The sequence below is a fragment of the Copadichromis virginalis genome, linkage group LG23 (genome assembly GCF_057382275.1).
Source record: "Copadichromis virginalis isolate Kocher_CV1m ecotype Utaka linkage group LG23, C_Virginalis_male_GT1.1, whole genome shotgun sequence".
In the NCBI taxonomy this organism is placed as follows: domain Eukaryota; kingdom Metazoa; phylum Chordata; class Actinopteri; order Cichliformes; family Cichlidae; genus Copadichromis; species Copadichromis virginalis.
In genome coordinates this window covers 29,746,120-29,765,529 of record NC_140639.1, presented here as the reverse complement: position 1 = coordinate 29,765,529, position 19,410 = coordinate 29,746,120, and the positions used below count along the sequence as shown (strand labels likewise).

At 42.1% G+C, this 19,410-nt stretch overlaps 1 protein-coding gene across 3 annotated transcripts in view; it reads right to left on the bottom strand.

Moving 5' to 3' along the window:
* The window catches only part of LOC146681336 (FERM, ARHGEF and pleckstrin domain-containing protein 1-like), a 68,698-nt gene that overhangs the window by 6,445 nt on the left and 42,843 nt on the right, over positions 1 to 19,410 (bottom strand). Inside the window, exons 8-23 of one of the 3 annotated variants that reach the window (XM_085449783.1) lie at positions 18,776 to 18,923; positions 18,035 to 18,130; positions 17,779 to 17,945; positions 17,609 to 17,677; positions 17,403 to 17,478; positions 15,651 to 15,861; positions 8,978 to 9,186; positions 7,321 to 7,410; positions 5,493 to 5,626; positions 3,561 to 3,642; positions 3,385 to 3,446; positions 3,121 to 3,296; positions 2,909 to 3,039; positions 2,722 to 2,790; positions 2,544 to 2,633; positions 215 to 297 (exon numbers count right to left, since the gene is read on the bottom strand). In XM_085449783.1, the coding sequence (XP_085305909.1) occupies positions 215 to 297; positions 2,544 to 2,633; positions 2,722 to 2,790; positions 2,909 to 3,039; positions 3,121 to 3,296; positions 3,385 to 3,446; positions 3,561 to 3,642; positions 5,493 to 5,626; positions 7,321 to 7,410; positions 8,978 to 9,186; positions 15,651 to 15,861; positions 17,403 to 17,478; positions 17,609 to 17,677; positions 17,779 to 17,945; positions 18,035 to 18,130; positions 18,776 to 18,923 (1,893 nt within the window). The remainder of the gene's footprint in view (positions 1 to 214; positions 298 to 2,543; positions 2,634 to 2,721; positions 2,791 to 2,908; positions 3,040 to 3,120; positions 3,297 to 3,384; positions 3,447 to 3,560; positions 3,643 to 5,492; positions 5,627 to 7,320; positions 7,411 to 8,977; positions 9,187 to 15,650; positions 15,862 to 17,402; positions 17,479 to 17,608; positions 17,678 to 17,778; positions 17,946 to 18,034; positions 18,131 to 18,775; positions 18,924 to 19,410) is intronic. The other 2 variants (XM_085449785.1, XM_085449784.1) reach the window with 2 other exon arrangements.

Here is a 19,410-nt window from a genome sequence, read left to right as displayed (position 1 = left end):
GACTGGAAACTAGGTCACGCAGTCCAGTTTAATTTGAGGATAAGCAAACTTTAACGAGGCTGCCCTCTATTAATTTAATACAGACCAGCTGTTTTTCCTCTTCCATTCACAATGCACGGTTTGTATTTTTATTCCCCTTTTATTCCTGTCTGCGATTTCTTTGCTTTCATTTTCAGATATCTACAAGCATCTTTGCATGTGTGTTAATGAATACCTGGCTGCCACCACCACAGACTGCCGCTGCCCGAACAAGGTGAACGAATGAGGGACTCCCCACTCCTCCTCGCTTTCTCTGATCTGCGGGAATAACATAATGTCATCATTTAATGTCATAATAACATAATTTCTGTTTACCTAACTACTGCTTTAGTACTTTGGCCATTTCAAAGGTTTCTATGAAATATTAGTTCCTCAGTCAGTAATAACAATAACAACAATAATAATAATAATAATTATAATAATAATTATTATTATTATTATTTATTCTCTGTAGAAAAATTTAGCGGATGCAAAATTATGTTTAAGCACATTTAATGTGACAGAGTAAAAATAAATAAATTAAAAAACACAAAAATATGTTTATATAGAAAGAACAGATTGTATTTATAATATGATGTTCATTTATCTTTTTGACCTCATAAACAACACACACTATACTAATTATACTTGACTGTAGGGAGCACGTCTGTAGTTACTCATTTATAAAATTATATAATTCACTGACAATTCCTAAACAGAAGGCTCAAGAAGGTGCTTTTGAAATAACATATTTTTTAAAGATATAAACAACTTCCATCCATCCATCTTCATCCGCTTTATCTGAGGCCGGGTCGCGGGGCAGCAGCCTAAGCAAAGAGGCCCAGACCTCCCTCTCCCCAGCCACCTCCTCCAGCTTGTCCGGGGGAATACCAAGGCGTTCCAAGGCCAGCCGAGAGATATAATCTCTCCAGCGTGTCCTGGATCCACCCCGGGGCCTCCTCCCGGTGGGACATGCCTGGAACACCTCACCCAGGAGGCGCCCAGGGGGCATCCTTGTCAGATGCCCGAACCACCTCAGCTGGCTCCTTTCGATGTGGAGTAGCAGCTGCTCTACTCTGAGCCCCTCCCGGATGGCCGAACTTCTCACCCTATCTCTAAGGGAGAGGCCAGCCACCCTTCGGAGGAAGCTCATTTCTGCCGCTTGTATCCGCGATCTCGTTCTTTCGGTCACTACCCACAGCTCGTGGCCATAGGTGAGGGTAGGGACGTAGATCGACCGGTAAATTGAGAGCTTCGCTTTTACACTCAGCTCCCTCTTCACCACGACGGACCGGTGCAGCGTCTGCATTACTGCAGCTGCAGCCCCAATCCGTCTGTCGATCTCCGGCTCCCTTCTCCCATCACTCGCGAACAAGACCCCGAGATACTTGAACTCCTCCACTTGGGGCAGGAACTCATCCCCGACCCGGAGTGGGCACTCCACCCTTTTCCACCTGAGAACCATGGCCTCAGATTTGGAGGTGCTGATCCTCATTCCCGCTGCTTCACACTCGGCTGCGAACCGTTCCAGTGCGAGCTGGAGGCCTTCACCCGATGAAGCCAACAGAACCACATCATCCGCAAAAATCAGAGATGAGATTCTGAGGCCACCAAAGCGAAAGCCCTCCGCCACTTGGCTGCGCCTAGAAATCCTGTCCATAAAAATTATGAACAGAACCGGAGACAAAGGGCAGCCCTGGCGGAGCCCATCACCCACCGGGAACGAGTCCGACTTATTGCCGGCAATGCGAACTAAGCTCTTGCAACGGTTGTATAGGGATCGAATGGCCGTAGCAATGGGCCAGACACCCCACACTCCCGCAACACCTCCCACAGGACACCCCGAGGGACACGGTCGAATGCCTTCTCCAAGTCCACAAAACACATGTAGACTGGTTGGGCAAACTCCCATGCACCCTCAAGTATCCTGGAGAGGATAAAGAGCTGGTCCAGTGTTCCGTGACCAGGACGAAAACCGCATTGTTCCTCTTGTATCCGAGGTTCGACTAGCGGACGAACTCTCCTTTCCAGCACCCTGGCATAGACTTTCCCAGGGAGGCTGAGGAGTGTGATCCCCCTGTAGTTGGAACACACCCTCTGGTCCCCCTTCTTAAAGTTGGGGACCACCACCCTGGTCTGCCAGTCCAGGGGTACTGCCCCTGATTTCCACGCAACATTGTAGAGGCGTGTCAGCCAGGACAGCCCTACAACGTCCAGAGCCTTCAGGAACTCGGGGCGGACCTCATCAACACCAGGGGCTCTGCCACCAAGGAGTTGTTTAACTGCCTCAGTGACCTCGCCCCCGGAAATTGGCGGGTCAGTCCCCTCATCCCCAGACTCTGCTTCCTCCTCGGAAGACGTGTCAGTGGGATAAACAACTTGTAACCCTAAAATGTAACATTTCCATAGAACGAGCCAGATGGAAAACAAAACAATTTAAAAATCTGAAAAACCTTTCGTAAGGAAAAGAAACTGCTTTGATAAGATAAGTGTGTTTTGTGTGTGTGTGTGTTTTGATTATGTACCGTCATGCCATAGAGAGGCAGCTGGCCGTGAACCTTAAACTGGTTGGATGGAGTCATGCCTCGACTGGTGTACACCAAACAATCACTAAACTGGAAAGAAAAAAAAAGAGTGAAGAGCTTTGTTTAGAGGTATTATAGATGCTTTGTTTTTTTAGTAGAAACCAGCATAAAGTCTCACCAGGAAGAACATCCTCTGCTGAAGGCCCTTTCCAGAGAGTTTGCTGAGGCAACCGAGCCTGATGAACTCCTGTAAGTGAAACAGAATCACACCGACAATGTGACAACAGGACGGCAGAGCAAGGAAGTGAAAACTCTACAAATGTCCAGGATGAATCTAGACTAGCTGAATTATTAAAGAGCCGCACCCTTCCAGGGCTGATGAGGTCTTCGACGCCGGTCAGATCCTTCTTCAGTTCTATAAGCTTCTGGAAGTTCTCCATCTTCATCATGATTCCCTGAAGCTGCAACACCATCTCCGAGATGTCCGCCAGGGCAGCTGGAGGAGACAGATTTATTTTCATATATAGAAAGAAAATACACACATGAGCGGAAAGGGTAGGTGTGGGGGACTGTGTACCTCTACAGTCCCTGAAGTCATCATGTGTGGGCGGGTAGTGCTTGCAGAGCCTCTCCAGGATAAGTTTGTAGTGCAGCAGGCGGTGAAGAGGCCTGAGGAGGAAGATGTTGAGGGGCAGGTAGCAAACCCGTTGCTGCTCGAAGTCTCGACATAAAGTCTCCACCTTCCGACTGGACCTGATAGTCACAGGGATGAAGTTTCTCTTTAGGACATCCTGTTTTGATTTGAACAACTTGTCTGCATGCTCACTGTTTTGCCACCCACCGACAGGCCCGCTCCAGTTCTACCAGGCACTCTGAATGTTTCTGGAGATGAATCGTCAACTGCTGCAGATGCGGAAAGAGATGAAACCAAGATAAGAGACAGAAATTAAAAGTTAAAAATTAAAATGCACCTTATTTTATGAAATTAATGATCCAGAGTCAAGTATGGAGATTTACCCTTAGACCCTGAATGTTCTTGAGTAAAACGTCACCAATTCGCTGATAGTCTCCTTTAATGTGGGCGTTAGATCGGCCCTCCCTGAAGAGAGATTAAGACGTGCGTTAATGTGCAGGAGCACAGATTCACCAGTAGGTGTCAGCTCAAAACATCTTACACAAGTGTGGAAAAGTCTTCATTCAACTCCCACAGCCCCATTCATCTCACCAGTGTGTGCAAGTGTGTGCTCCTGCCTGTCATTACAGAGATAACACAAAACAGATTCTGACAGCAGGGAAAGTGAGGAATTTCAGGTATTTGCACGAACACAGACTTTTTCATACCACATTATGTCAAGTGAAGGAAAAAATTTCCAACAAAGCCATTTAGCCATCTCAGATTCAGGAAAATGAAAATGTAATCAGTTCAAATAATTCCTTGGGTTACTAAAAGAAAATCTAGGCTGAATATGACTATGAAACATGACTAGAACTGCTTGGAAACAAAGCAGCACACAGAGACGAACTACAGCAGAAGGGATTCATTTTTCCTGATCCTACATCAGCACCAAGATTAATCTGGTGTTAAAATGCTTCCCATTTTTTTGGACTTGTTTTGATTACATGAACTAATCCTGCTTAATTGCACTGTGGAAAATGTTCTACACATTTGAATTAACCCTTGTATGGTGTTCGGGTCTGTGAGACCCATGTTCAGTTTTTTTCAAAAGAAAAATTAAACAATTAATTATTTTTTCACGTGTAAATGTGTTGTGTCTTTCCACTCACTCCACTTGATTATAACTGATTTATTTATAACATTTTATATAAAAGAAAAACGAGAAGCACATTAATTCATAAATGTGATCTAACAAAGGTAAAGGGAAAAAATTAACCATGTTTGCTGTTCATATGGTTTGTAATTGGGATGAAGTAAACATCTGTTGAGTAATTTAACATAAAATTGTTTGATAGTGTTAATTTGGAAAGCCAAAACTCTAGCGGGTCCACCAGACCCATGAACACTGGCTGAGTAACAAAAATACGAACACCACACAAGGGTTAAACATAAAAATAGGAAGGAATTAATTTGTGACCATTTTTAGTTTGTAACATTTTTCTATTTTTATTCTTTTTCCTCTGTTAAAAATGGGGCCTATTATTCTTTACCTTATATAATGTTGTATACATACTGTTGTTTAAATAAGGATTACTAAACCCTATGAGCCCAATGCTCTGTTTGAGACAGCCTTTTCCACTCTTGGATGTAGATGATATCATACAGAGCCAAGACTGAAGCTGTGTTCGCACCGGAGATGGTTCGCTTGTTTTGCATCATTTTGAAGCTGAAGGCCAGTTGCTTGATGACATTGCAGGCTCTGATTGCCTTTACGATAAGATTCATATGTCATTTTTAATAGTCTTCTTCACTCTGATTGGTAGTGGCTTCAGTCAGTCATGTAGAAGTTGACAAAGTTAGTTTCAGGTCTCGCCTGCTTCCCGTCACCAGCGGTTATTAAACATGTAGTCATCTGAAATAATAGAAACTCATTCACTTTCTGTGGTCACCACATCACTGCGAATCAGTTCCAGTGTGGATGCGCTGTCTGTGAGCACAGAAGCCCCACCCACCTCCTCTGTTCAGTCTAAGAGGGGCAGCCAATCATATGAAAGTAGGGGGAGAGGAGTTAAAACACCTTCTTTCAGTCAGAGCCAGCCCCAGGTTAAGATAAATACAGATTATTTTGAACCGTGGATCATGCAAAGCTACTTTTCCAGAGTAGGCTGAATAAAATTATAGAGCTGAAAATGAAAAAAACAAATACAACTTTAATTCAAGCCCTTTTTTAAACATAATAAACATACAGTAAAAATAAATAATTTTAAACCTCATCTGTAAATTTCTGAAAAACAAAAAAAAACTTTTCTGAATGGAAACAGATGGACACTGACCACTGCGCCAGCCGCTGCTCTGTCTCTTTGAGGAATCCCTGATGAAACTTGTACACCGGATCATAGTTGGCAGAGATCAGGCTCTTAACAGAGTCTGGGAAAGCCTCGTCTTTCCCCACAGCGCTGTGGAAGGACTAGAAAATTGACAAACAATGTGGACATGTGGAAAAAGAAGAAAATGCAGATCACATTTTATCTTTTACTATATACATATATTTTTTAAATTGTATTTCCATATCGGATACTTCGGCACATAATGAGTGCCTTTTCTGCTCCTCACGAGTAAGTGAACAAAACATTCAGAAGGAATAAAAATAATGAGAATGTAACTCCTACTCATCCACAACTCCCCCAGATTACTGGCAGAGATTGGAAGGGACACATCCAGTATGAGGTCCCACACATTACTGGTAGGATCCAGGATGAGGGATTGGACATGATAACAGAAATCCATCAGACACACATAAATGTGCTCAGGGCCCCGTGTGAGCGCACCACGACCCCTGACACAGAGGTGTTATATTCCCCGCTGTAGTAAATCACACAGGATCTGAGAGCTCGAGCAGACAGGCGGCAGTCCAGCAGTTTCACAGACAGACTCGCCCGGAAAGAACACGAGTGACACGAGATTTAAAAAAGAAAAAAGAAGAGAAAAAGATGGGTGGGTGTGGGATCCCAGGCATGAGCTGTACCAGCAAAGGAAAATGTTTAAGAGGTTTTAAAAAAGCACCCGCGCATGCCTTCTTTCCACATCAAAGAGGCTGGAAACTACTACTGTGAAGAAAAACAGCTGAGAAAGGAAAAAGTAGGAACAGAGGCGTTTTCCAATCCACAGCGAGGTCAGAGGTCACCGTCAGTGTCTCAGTATTAAGGAGACAGGTCTTTAGCAAGCAGGTGCTGAACCTGTGTTTCTGCATTGGTGGTCTTTACTCATCATAACCCCGCCTATCACATTTCCTTTTTTTTTCTTTTCTCGAAAGCAGTTGCGACAGACAGTAAAAGTGAGTCATATAAAAGCAAAGACTGAGTCTGACCCACATTAAGCTGCACTTTCATCCCAGACGCTGTTTTTATAAATGCAGAGTGGGGTTTTTTTCTGTCTTGACTTCAGCGGTTTTACTTGTAAACTAAAAGAGCCTGAAGCTAATTAGTCTGTCCAAGCTATGTAACAGCAAAAAGATACAAGTCTGCTCACTTACAAGGAAGAGAGTTGTAGCATATGCACTGCACTGAATGCATTTTCATCTCTGTCCTGCATGAGAAAAGTGCTCATAAACTTCAGCCTTCAGTCGGGGGCCAAACTAAAGGCACATAAAAGCCTTTTTCTGGGATGTGAATAAAAAAAGAGAAGTAAGACTGGAACTGTGTGCTGGAACTAATGTAATATTAATGTTGCATTACTGAGAACAAACACTGTGAGATTTGTGAGTTTGGTTCAGACTTGAGCCTTTACTTTCCCTTTGGGGCCTCTTTTTCTAATATATAGCTGTAAAAAACACCAACGCTTGCATCTCGAATTCAGCACGTTGTGCGGTGCAAACCAACCCTGACTCACTCTTCCAGCACATGAGCTTTTAAAAAGATTAATTTTGGTACACTGTCCCAAAATTAGACTTCTAAACCAACAGTTTTGACTCATTATTCTGGTATTATTCTAAAGAAACCAGCCTTGGCTCACGGTATGCTTTTGGACCCCACTGGCTCTTGGTCCTGCCACTTTCAGTCTAATCCAGATGGTATTGGCCTCACAGTGTGAAGGGAAGAGATAACAGATTGGACACAAGAGACTGGACAATACATGGAGACAAAGAGGCACCACTATCTTTACCTCTGTGATAACCTGCAGGTCATTGAGGTAGGTCCGCTCTGTGGTCAATAGTTCCTTGGCTATAAAGTAAGCCTTGTCTGTGGGAAACTTCTAGACAGAAACAAAAAGAAGCAAATCAATCTGTTTATATATATTTTTATCTCATCTTCTACAGAAAGAAGTCTGCACATTTTATGTTGCGAAAGACCAGCAGTTCAGTTCTTGTTATTAATTTGGATGAATTCCCCCAATTAATAATTTCTTTGTCTCACCAAATTACAGTAACGTGCAAAAGTCTTCAGCCAACCTTATTTCTTTGCATTTTGCTAGAAAAATTGGAAATAGCTGCATTGATTCATTTATTTGGCCCTTGAAGTTACTTTTTTGTTAGGGAGGATTTGTTTGTTGTTGAGTCCAATGTTAAAATAAGTTCTTTAAAAAGCCAAAAAAAATGCTGCTAGTGAAACATTTTTCACTAGCAGTCAAAAACTAATGTGCACACTTACGTCTGCATTTTTTTTTAATATAAACAAAATTATAGCGGAAGTGCTGCCACATGTCTGGTCAGAAAGAGAGAACCAATTTGTTTATTTGGTAGTTCAATGAAAGACTTCTGTTAGTTAAGAGTGAGAAAACAAATTTGCAGTTTTGTATTGTTATACAATATTTGTATTACTTGAACACTGAAGCGGCCCTCCAATGAGATGACAGTGCCAGCAGTGGCCCACAGCTCATTTAAGTTTGAGACCCCTGCTGTGGACACTCACAGCACACTAATGACCTCCTCCATACATACCGACAATGATTTGAATGAAAACTTTCACATTTGGATTTGTCACTCCTTCAGACCTGATGTCACTGTTTTTCATTCCAGTTCTTCTGTAATGTGGAATACCTCAGCACTCCTACCCCCACCCCTTTCTTTCCTTAAGATTGGCTTCTTGACAGCCAGTCTTTCACTGAGACCATTTCTGATGAGGTTTCAGTGAACAGTCGATGAATCGACCTTTGGGTCCAGATGCATCTCTCAGGTCCTGAGTCAGGTCTTTGCTTTAGTTTTCCTGCTTCTTAAGGACAAGACTTTCAGATATAGTTCATCTGCAACAAGGTCTTGTTTTGTTTTTTTCAGGTATGCCACTTCTTATTTTGTCCACTACTTGTCCAGTTTCTTCATATCTCCATGTGTATATGTGACAGGCTGTACCAACAAAACAAGTTCTTTGTTACTTCGTGTTTTTTTTCCTGTCTGTTTTGTGTAAACACAACACAGGGTCATAACTTGATTTGACCATATTAATGCTTCAGTGATTCATAGGTCAGTGTTAACAAACAAATCATTCCTATGAAAATGGTCAGGCGAAAGAACTGGATTGAAATGAGTGAAAAAGTCACCAAGACTTTTGAAAGGACTTAAGAAAGCCTGGAAAACTATTGCTCAAGCACACTTACAAAAATTACAAGAATCTCTGGCTGCTTGAATCAAAATATAAAGAAAAGAGGAGTGGCTAAAGGCTTTGCACATTTGTCTGAGTCACAGCATTGTTTTTTCCAAGTACTGAAAGACTTGGGTGTTCACAACTTCTTAGTCCAGACTAAATTCCTTTGAAGTCCTTCTGGGGGCCAATTCAGTGACTACAAGAAATTTCCCCATCCACCTTCTTACTCTCTGTATACCCACCTTCCTCCTCGCCTCGTCTTCCTCATCGTTGCGAACATATCCCGCTTCGGTAAGCAGCGGGCTGGTAAGTGGGGATAACGGCTGGATTTCAGCACTCTGTTCAGCACCCAGGACCCCAGTCCTTCCCATTCTCTGCCCATTCACAGAGCCGTTCCCATTAACTGCTACATGAGGACCTCCCAACGAAGACTTCTCTGAACCCGGACTTCCTGAGGGGCGAGAAGAAAAGAAGAATATAGAAAGGGGGGAGAAGCGGAGGTTAGGAATAGAACAAAGAGTAAGAGAAGATGACAAGAGAAGATAAGGGACAGTGTTAAATTTGATACAAAGAGAAATTCAGCTTCTACAATGAAATGCACTGCCAACTTGTATTTGTATTTCTTATCATTTAATAGAACTTTTAATCATGACAGAATTATTTATTCTGCCAGACACAGCAGTGAAGCAAAAGGTTTCCAGGCTCACTGCACTGTGCACCTAAAAACATATTTAACAAGAAGAAGAAGAATTGTTCAATAATATTGTCTCCAAATAACTCAATTAAACATAAAACAAGATGATTGGCAATGAATTTCAACACTGGATAATTCTACACAATCAGTTCTAAAGTATGGTCTAAATGAGCACCTCTCATTTAGATCATACTTTAGGACCAAATGCCACTTGACCAAATGCTACTGTCCACTGACTCTATTCTATTTGCATTCACTTATATGAATGTGAATATGATTAAAGCATAGCTAGAAGGGATGGAGAGAAGAAAAACAGACTGTTAGTAAGGAGCCAACCATTAATAAAGGTTATATCAAGGCATTACATAGGCAAATTAAGGGGAAGAATGATGGTGTGCATAGTGGAGGGCTTTGAACATTTCTGCATATTTCATAGTTCATCAGCAAGCTATCTTTTGCTTCAATTTGCCTACATAAACACCAGAAGGACAGTACAAGACTGATCAGTGCCATTAAATTTACAACCATTTATGATTTAAAAAAAGATCACCTAAACTTTGAGATGCTGGAAGCAGTAAAAGTTAGCCACTTTAACTTTTTACTAAAAAGTTTTGATGATGCCTTAAATGGAGCTGTCGTATAACAGGCATATGCTCTGAGTAGTTTAAATCTGCTTCTGGCAGCCCTTTATGAAAATGATGGAAAGGGTAAAAAGATAAGTCTACTTCTCACTAATGTGAGAAACACTACAGATGTTAACTACATGGTAACTACATGGTACTAAGTCGTGACTGTATACTTGCCCAGGTGCAAAGTTTCCACAGAGTCCACTTCTATACACCAAACTGAATCATGGATAAAACCATGGCAACCAATGAGTGCAAGTCTGTGTGTGGGGGGGATGCTATAACAACACTGACAACCATACAGAAGACCACTAAGAAACTACCACAAAAAAACAAACTGAAGCTACAAAACAATAAACGGAGTGGAATCAAGTACAACACTGAAAAAGACAAACAGGCTACGCTACAGACTAACTACCACAACACAAAACACTGGTGGGATCCATGTGACGAGCAGGCGGAGGGTATATAGGTGGGTGTGTGAGGGGCACGGCAGTTCAGCACCTGTTTGTTCTAAAGAAATTCCCAAGTCCCTTTTCTTCTGACAAACGTCATCATTTTTTTGTTTATTGACACTAGTTCACATAATCAGTTACAGTGTTAAAAAGAGAGATTAAAGGGAAAATGGGGGAAGGGGGCCTCAGAGAAGTCACCAAAAAAAGATTCAGAAGGTGCTTAGTGATGAAAATTAAAAAAAAAAAAAAAGGACAGGTGCGGAGGAATACAAAGTGTTACAGCAGAGACAGAAAAAACAGTGAGTCAATGCAGCTTTAGTCCATTCAAAATCAGCATGTTAATTTGTAAAGATGCTTATGCAGATCTTTGACTAGAATGGATGCATGTTCAGTATTTATAATTTCAAAGCATGCTACAGTCATTAAAATGAACAAATAAATAGAAAACATGCAAACCCCAACTGCCACCAAGGTCTCCACTTTAACTTTAAAAGAACAGCAAACAAGTGGTTTACACCTTTTAAACAAAATCATGTAAAAAGAAAAAGATTAAAGGATCAAGTGACGCAGCAGTACCCTTGTATACCATTTTAATAATCTAAATTTAAGAAACACTTTGAAAATATGGTTGCTTTCTTGCTCAGACTTAAATAAGAAGACTGACTATGAACTCAGCTTAAGTTAGCTTAGCTTAGTTAGCAACAAGTGAGAAAATCCCTACAAAACCGCAACCTGTCAAGTTATTTTCTAAACTTTACAGTTGCTAACAAGTGGACTTTGTCACTTTTAGACAGAGATATGGGGTATGTTTTTTGCTAAGCTAAGCTAACTTGCCACTGGCTGTAGCTTCATATTTTCAACATATATAAATCTTTAGCTTTCAGAAAGACATCAAATATTTCCAAAAGTTTCAAACTATTTCGTGATGCAACCTGATATCATCACAGTGTGTATATATATGTATATATAATCGCCAAAAAAAGCTACAAGGTAGTTTACCTTTCATTTTAAATTAATCAGTCAAATTAACCAAATTTGGCTGCAATTAATTCCATAAATAAACAAAATATCAATCAATCAGTCTTTTACTGCATCTACTTTATATTAAAACTACAAAAACAAGCTTCAGTGGAAGTGACTGGCTTCAAGTGCTACTTGTTGACAGGCAGCGAGACTAAAGACAAGCTGGACTCAACCCCAGTATTCCAGTGTATGCATGTGAATAACTTCTCACAATACTCTGACTTTCATACCTTAAAAAATAAAATGCCAATATCTCTCAAAGATATCTTTATTTTTGCACTTGCACTTGCATTATGCTTTAAGCTGAACGTTACTTGTGTCTGTCTACCTTCGCCCTCTCAGTCTCCGTTAAAAGAGCACTGGAGTTGAGTCAGCCTTGTTTTGTCCTCATGCTTGGTGAGGAAACCGCAATGGGTACGAATGGTTTCTAAATATTTAAAAACAAAACAGTGCAGTTGAGAAATCATGAGCAAGGAGCAACAACAACAACAACAATAACAACAACAAAAAAGGGCTATAAACTGCAGTAAGAAGTATCTGAGTCTAGAAGCCTGCAAAGCTATAGGGTTGTTGTTAGGATTGTGTTAAACTGCACCCTCACACATCTGGATCCAGTTTAAGCCCCACGACAGAAACACAGCGTGACACAGGGAGCAAAAACAGAGTTGAGTGACAGAGAGCAGCAACATCCTTCACCTGGTTAACATGCATTTACAGTACAGAAAGTGAAATGGTGAGAAAACAGTGCTGAAAGACTTTTTTTCAACCCCTTGAAATAACAACAAAAAAAAAGAAGCGAGAACATGCTTAAAAACAAACATTTACAAAGAGTGAATCATGAACATTTGATTCAGGTAGAGGCAGCAGGAAACAAAAGGTCATTCAACCTTGGAAGCTGATAGAATCTTGACGACATTCAGTCCAAATTAAGCCACCTTGTAACTTGAACCCCCGATATCAGCAAAACAGTTCAGCTTCCTGAAACTGAATCTACCAACAGTACTGTTTGTGTTTGCGTTTGTTGTGCTACAATTTAGGTGCAAAAAGACTGTAATATGCAAGAAGAACCAAACCAGAATGAGAATGAGCAAGCTAAGACACTGACTTAATACCATTTAATGCAATTTTTGCTTACTCAGTCCATCTGGATGACAGTGCTGAAACATGACATCTAAACAAAAGCTCCTTGTGTTGATCTTTAAAGTAATTTCAACTGATACTCAACAGGTTGGCTTATTTTTGTACTGATTTAGTTTATGGGACATTCAAACATTTCCTGCATGTCTCAAGAGAAGCCCACACTTTAATTCACTTCAGTTTGATCCAATTCAGCGTGCTGTAGTGGAGCAGCCAATGACAGAGATGGAGATGGGAAGCCTTCACCAGCAGAAAACAGCATCCAGAGAGGTGAAAGATAACAGGGTTACCTCTGTTTGTGGTTGCAGCGCATGCCTGGAGCCAAGCCGAGCAAAGCAGGACGAGGATGGCGGTCGGTGTGTTTGATTACCGCTGATTATGTGCATATAAACCGTGACAGAAAGAGAAAGCATAACCATAGAAAGAAATAAAGGCTGAAGAAATCCCCCTAAACCCATCACCAGCCAGCTGAAGTAGCATAAGTGTTGAAATGTAGAGACAAATGGAGCTTCAGCTAGAAAACACAGATATAAAAGATTAGGGTTTCCCTAAAATTGATGCAAAACTACTTCAATTGGTCTAAATACAAAAAGTCATGACCGCAAATATCCAGAATACCATGCAGATCACCCACGACAGACAGACAAATGAACTGAATGCATGAAAAATTGCTCAGAAGACAGGAACAACAGCAGTCGGCTATTTTCCTCCTCTGGCAGATCCCAGTAACTCACATAGAAAACACACTTTTCCCAAAGTGTAACACTCCAAGTACAATTCAATCTACTAACTAAATCAAATACACTGTACAGTTAAAGGGGATCAGACCAACTGTACAGAAGTCTCCCCTCCTAGCATCCTATCAAATCCATTTATGAACTTCAGCTATTACCTCAAAGTCCATCTATTGCACCAGACAGTCTGATTTAGAGAAAAAAGCTACACTATAACTACAAAATGGGTGTATAATGCCACAGAAAGGCAGAAAATCTGCTGAGCTTGACAGCTTTTAGAAAGTCCAATCAAGTATCACATTTACTACCAAAAAGAAAAAAACTCTTCACACACTTCTACACCTTAATGTCCCACAAATAAGAAAAAAATGTCTTAATTCTCAACAATGTGGCAAATGCTAACAAGTAAAGTGTGAAGTGAACAAGAATTTTTTGAAAACGTCAAGGTTTTCCTCGAACTTTCTATGAAACATTTCCTTCTGCACATTCAACTACAGTGAATATAAACGTTTCTGAGTTATGGCACGTTGTGAGGAAGCTTTTACCAAATGTATGCTCATTATTTTACCTTTCTTTTTATACAAAGAGCTGGCTGGCTCACAAAAGTGTCAGCTAGCAGCTTACTAAGAAATCTGCATACGTAATTTTAAAAAAGGAGTTTAGAAAAAACAGATGTTATTAAAGATTCAATTCGCCATTAGAAAACACACATCTTGCCCTATGTTTACGCTCCAGAAAATACGTTAGACCCTGTGCGTAAAGCGTGCTTGACTATAAAATGTGTAAAAGCACCGCAATCAACCATAGTGTTTTCCTTCTATTTCGGTGCTCGTCAGTGTAGCAGGAAGACAAAGCTGTCTCTAAGAAGAAAAAGACGACTTTAAACATCTGTTTATCTGTAACACACTAAATTAACACGTTGTTTTTTTCCTTTTGCCCACTCATGCTCGCTCAACAGCTAAAAACCCGACCGCCTATGTCTTCCTCATTAAAGCGGTAACACCCTTCCTCTTCCTCCACACCGTCGCCACCCTCCTCCAACTGCAAACTCCCGAAAGAGAACTTGGTGTGAGAGAGCGGGGATGTGCCGTTTGAGTTAACCGAAATCATGGAGCTGACGGCGGCCGGGTTGCCGTACATTAAGGGCTGGCTGTACGCACTGCTGCCCGTGTCTGACTCTGTGTCGCTGGTGTCTGTGCCGCTGCTAGTAGACCCGTCGATCATTTGGACCGGCTGGTTTAGAGTGTTGTATTTGTTATTAGACGGGCTGCTGCCGGGCTTTCCCTGACGCCCGAACATCCGCTGCACCGTATTGGACCGTGGCTGACCAGGAACCAGGAGGTTCCTGTCATTGCCGTTGGTCATCATCATTCTACGCTCCAGTGGGGCAGAGCCAGGAGTTTTGGCGTGCAGCCCAGAGCGATTGCGGTGGTTGATGGGTGTCGATGTCAGCTGGCTGAGAATGAATGGGTCAGTGTCAGAGCGGTTCCTCATGTTATTGTTGTTGTAGTACGGTTTAGCCAGATTTGGCGAAGTGCGGTTTGAGGCGATCGGGGAGTAGCTGCCATAGTGGTTTTGTGGATGGGATGATGGCGGGACCGTGGGAGTCTCCACAGGGAGCGCTCCAGGACGTTTACTGAAATAATGCCCGCCGTCATCCCACCGCGAAGCTGAACGTGGCTGACTGTGACCGTTTGTCATCTCTGAGTGACTGAGTGAGTTTGTGCGGTGATGGAAGCTGCTGATCACCGGGCTGGAGCACTGACTGCGTGTCCCGGTTCCTAATGGACGACCCAACACTGCACCTCGCTTGTCTCGCCCCTGAAAGATCTCATCTAACAGCGTGCTGTGGAGCGGGAGACGCCCATTTGTCAAAACGTCCTCATCTGTTAGCTCGTGACTCACATTAAACTTGTTACACACAGGAGACTGATTTACAGTGTTCCTGTTACCCTGCATGCTTTGCTGCTGCTTCCCCACCATACCCTGCTGCATCAGCCCTTGGTGATTGGTGTGATAGAACCCATTAACAGCCCCAAACAGCCTCCCAGCTTGCCCCCCATTTCGACCAGGACTACCCAAGTGCCTAGTATAAGCACAAGGCTCATCCTCATTGCTGTCATTTGCATTGCTGTGACCCCGGGTAGCCCTGTTGTTCTTTGTCACATCACATTCACTGTCTATGTCGCTGCAGTCTATGTAAGGAATAGAAGAGCTGCTGCCTTTGTTTGCCCTGCAGGATGGACCTGGGTTGAGGAGCTGCTGGTCCAGTACTGATCCCGCAACGTGGTGGTTCTGTCGGGGCTGAGTCGGGTCTGAGCCAGGCGCTGCCGTTAGGCCATGAAGACCGTTGGTGGGGGGCGTGACCGCCTGTGGCTCCTCCGAACCATTAGGTACAGCCAGATGGCTCAATCTGTCTGAGTCAGGCTGGTCTGCTAACGGGATCGACGTGGCACTCTGCAAATAACAAGAGGGGAGAAAAGACAGAACATGGAGTGAAGATGGAATGAAAGGTTAAAAGGGGGGAATAATAAAGGATAAAACTGTTATTTATTTGGGCTCTATTACAGGGACAGCCTTAGAGCAAGCACTCAGTTACACATTTTCACTCCCTGGAACGGCATGGGTACACAAGCTTTGTAATCACAGCTCCAGATGTAAACAAAGATGCTGAGGAGTGATTTTTAAAAAAAGAAGAAGAAGAAAAAAGCTTGTTAATTATCGTGTGGTTGTGTTTCGGCGTTTTCTAATGCAGTTCCAAGTAAAGGTAAACATATTTCTCCCTCTGGTTTTCTACTGTACTTTCCCTCACACTATTTTGGTAGTTGACATTTCTGAGTCCATACATTTACGCTATGACTATTATTCTTTATACTGAGGCAATGATTGTTATTCTCTCACTGATTAATTCAAAACACTTGTGGGTGAGTTAACCTGACATGTAGTTAGATTTCTCAGGAGGTGCCCATCAGGTTATGGTATAGACTGAAGGATAATTCAGACAAGACAAGCCTGAGCATGTCTAAGAGTGAGAGCCAATGTCAGCCCCCAATGTTGATTTAGTACCTAAATACGGAGCTACTTCAACAACCTCTCACAAAACACAGTACTTTGATATGCAAGAAAACTATTCCTGCTGAAAGTGTAAAAGAAACTCATATTGCTCATTGAGGCAAAGATAGCAGGATATGCTAGCAGCATGAAGTGTGAACGTAATGCCAACCAATAACTCCAAGCACCCATGGATTTTACGGTGGGGGTTATGTGTTGGAAAAGCAGGGCTTTAAGCAGCTGATTAAAAAGCTTGGCCAAAGATACAACATCCCAGGCAGAAAATAAAATATTTGTCAGTTTAATTATGTGACAGTATTGTGCAGTTCCTGAAGAGTTACAAGGTTTAGTTACTTTAGTTATTGTTAAACTAAAACGGTAAGCAGTTATTTTATACTTTTTATAACATACTGCTACTTTCTCATCAGTAACGACCAGCTCCTAACACAAACAGAACTCCAACACCAAGCAAGCTAAAGTTAGCCCGCTAGCTAAGCTTTGGGAAATAGCTTTGTTACCAGGTAAAGCAATGTTAGCCAACAGGAAGCATGTGGGTATTGTTCAGCTTGGTTTCCCAAAGAGTTTCTGATCTTACACTAAAGTAAAAATACCAGGACTGCCAAATTAAAAAACAAACAAAAAACAACCTAATTCAAGCATAGAATACACTACTTTGTCAAAGGCCAGAAATGGATATAAAAACGCAAACATGTTTTTCAAGTAATGCAACAAAGACTAACTGCCTCAACTATACGTGCCTAATTTTGACCTCCGATCTCAGACGAAACATCCTGGAGATATTGTGCATGCAATAGCACAATATAACAGTGCAGTGTAGTTTTGTATGCGCAGTTTTGGCTCATGCTTTTTTGCATAAACACTAACCTGCTAATGGTTGTGGGTGTCATTAATAATGGGTTTCTAGAAAAGTTTTAAGCTCGCATTACCTCTTTTGGCACATGTGATCTTGTGGAGGCAGACTGAGGGGATATGCTGCTGTTGGACAGGATCTTACTGTGCTTCCTGAAAAAAAAAAAGCAGGGAAACAGATGAGATTATACCATATACGACTAATCAGCGACCGAGAAATTTGATTACATTTAACTTCAGTAGCTTGGCTCAGTCTTGGTAAAACGAAGGAGGAACACTACACCTTTCAAATGGAACTTTCTTGGGCTCGGAGTCTTTAACGTAATCAATGATTTGCTTCTGGGTTCGACCACTGCAGGTAGAGGACACGGAAAGAAGACCAGTTGATACGAAACCAAAATATTTTAAAAAGAGGAGTTCACTTTCAGTCTCTTTTTTCTTTCCTCTTCTTACCTGAACCGGAATGAGGATCCTCGGGTGAAGAGGATGGGCTTGGGTTTTGGTTTGGGCTCCTCAAAGAGTCTGAAGAAGGCATGGTACTCGACACAGATCTTCCAGAAAACCTTACAGCAGTCCCTGCTGGCCATGGCAAACTCCAGCGTGTCATGGTGGGCATTCTGCTGGGAGGATACAGCAACAAATATAAGCACAGAAAGCAGAAAGAGAAAAGGCGAGGCAAGAAAAGAAAGGAAACGTCGCATGAACTTACAGTGGGGTCGGCTCTAAGCTTGATTAGGAACCTTTTACGTTTGAAGCTGAGTTTACGGATCTTGGACCAGTTGAAAGAGTTAATTTTTGTGTTCCCCTGAATACAGAAAAATCAGAATCAGTTAAGACAGCACAAGCAAAATTGAAAACAAACCCAAAACTACCAGGCGGTACATTCCTTACCAGATGAGTTGGGTGGAGGCTTACCACAAAACGTCAGGAACCAATTAATCGATTTGTCATATCAGCCAAATTTTAAAAGATCTCAGCACTCTTTGAAGATGTGGCAAAAAAAAAAAATCAGGGCAGTGAAACAGCGCAGACTGGACTTAATTGGGGTCAGCCTGGTCAAAAGAGAGTGCATCCACTGTTCTATGGCATGTTTTGTGTGTTATGTTTGAGAGTGTCAGGTCAGAGAACCATTAAAAAAAACTGCCTGAACTGCAGCCGAGCAGCAGCAACCACCATCTGTTAATTGCTGTGCCTAATATCTCGGTGTTGTCAGTGGAGAAAACCTTCCACCTTGAGTTGAGGATACTATGATACTAAGACTAAGACTCCCTTCCTTCTTTCTTCTATAAAATATCTAAAGCATTTACAACTCATACAAAACATATTTGTCAGCCTTGTTAATGTGTGTCGAAAAACCGTTGGTGTTCACCTAGAAAATATCAATTTTTAGCCAACTGCCCCACCCAAGCCCCAAAAACCTTTTATGGCCCCTACTTATTGAAGATTTTACCTGGAAAACCAGTACCCCACTGTTTGCTACAGCCAGGCTGAGTTTAGTACCCTCGCGGTCCTTCGCCGGGTGTAAGCGAACACCATACATCTCTAACCGCCGTGCGATTTCAAGCAGCTGATAGTCCGACTCTGCCGGCGTCTGCCCGCTGTGGAGAAGAGAGATGCATCAAACTATCAGCGATCAATCAGCAGCTCATTTAAGCCATTCGTCTTAGTTAGTGTTCAAGACTTGCTCTCAGTGTGTAAGAAAATCAATTCCTCTAACCAAGAGGTAATGAGTCACAGCTTAAACTGTGCATCTCAGGGGTATACTGAGAATTTAAAAACATGGGTCAGCCTTAAAATACACTGCGGCACCCACAGCGGGGAGGAAGAAATCAGCCACAAAATCCACACAAAGTTTGTTTCCTCACAAAATCTGAAAATAGCTTCCTGTTTCCTGTATAAGCGGCTGAATTGGCCATTTCCTTCCTGTGTCGGCTAAGGGGAGGGTGAAGGATTGAAGGGAGGCAAGGCGGAGAGGAGGGTGAGGGGAGAACGGGTGTGCGGTGCACGGTGTGACGGTGACTGATGATCAACAAGTTTGTTTTTCAGCTCTTATTCAATTCAATTCAATTTTATTTATATAGCGCC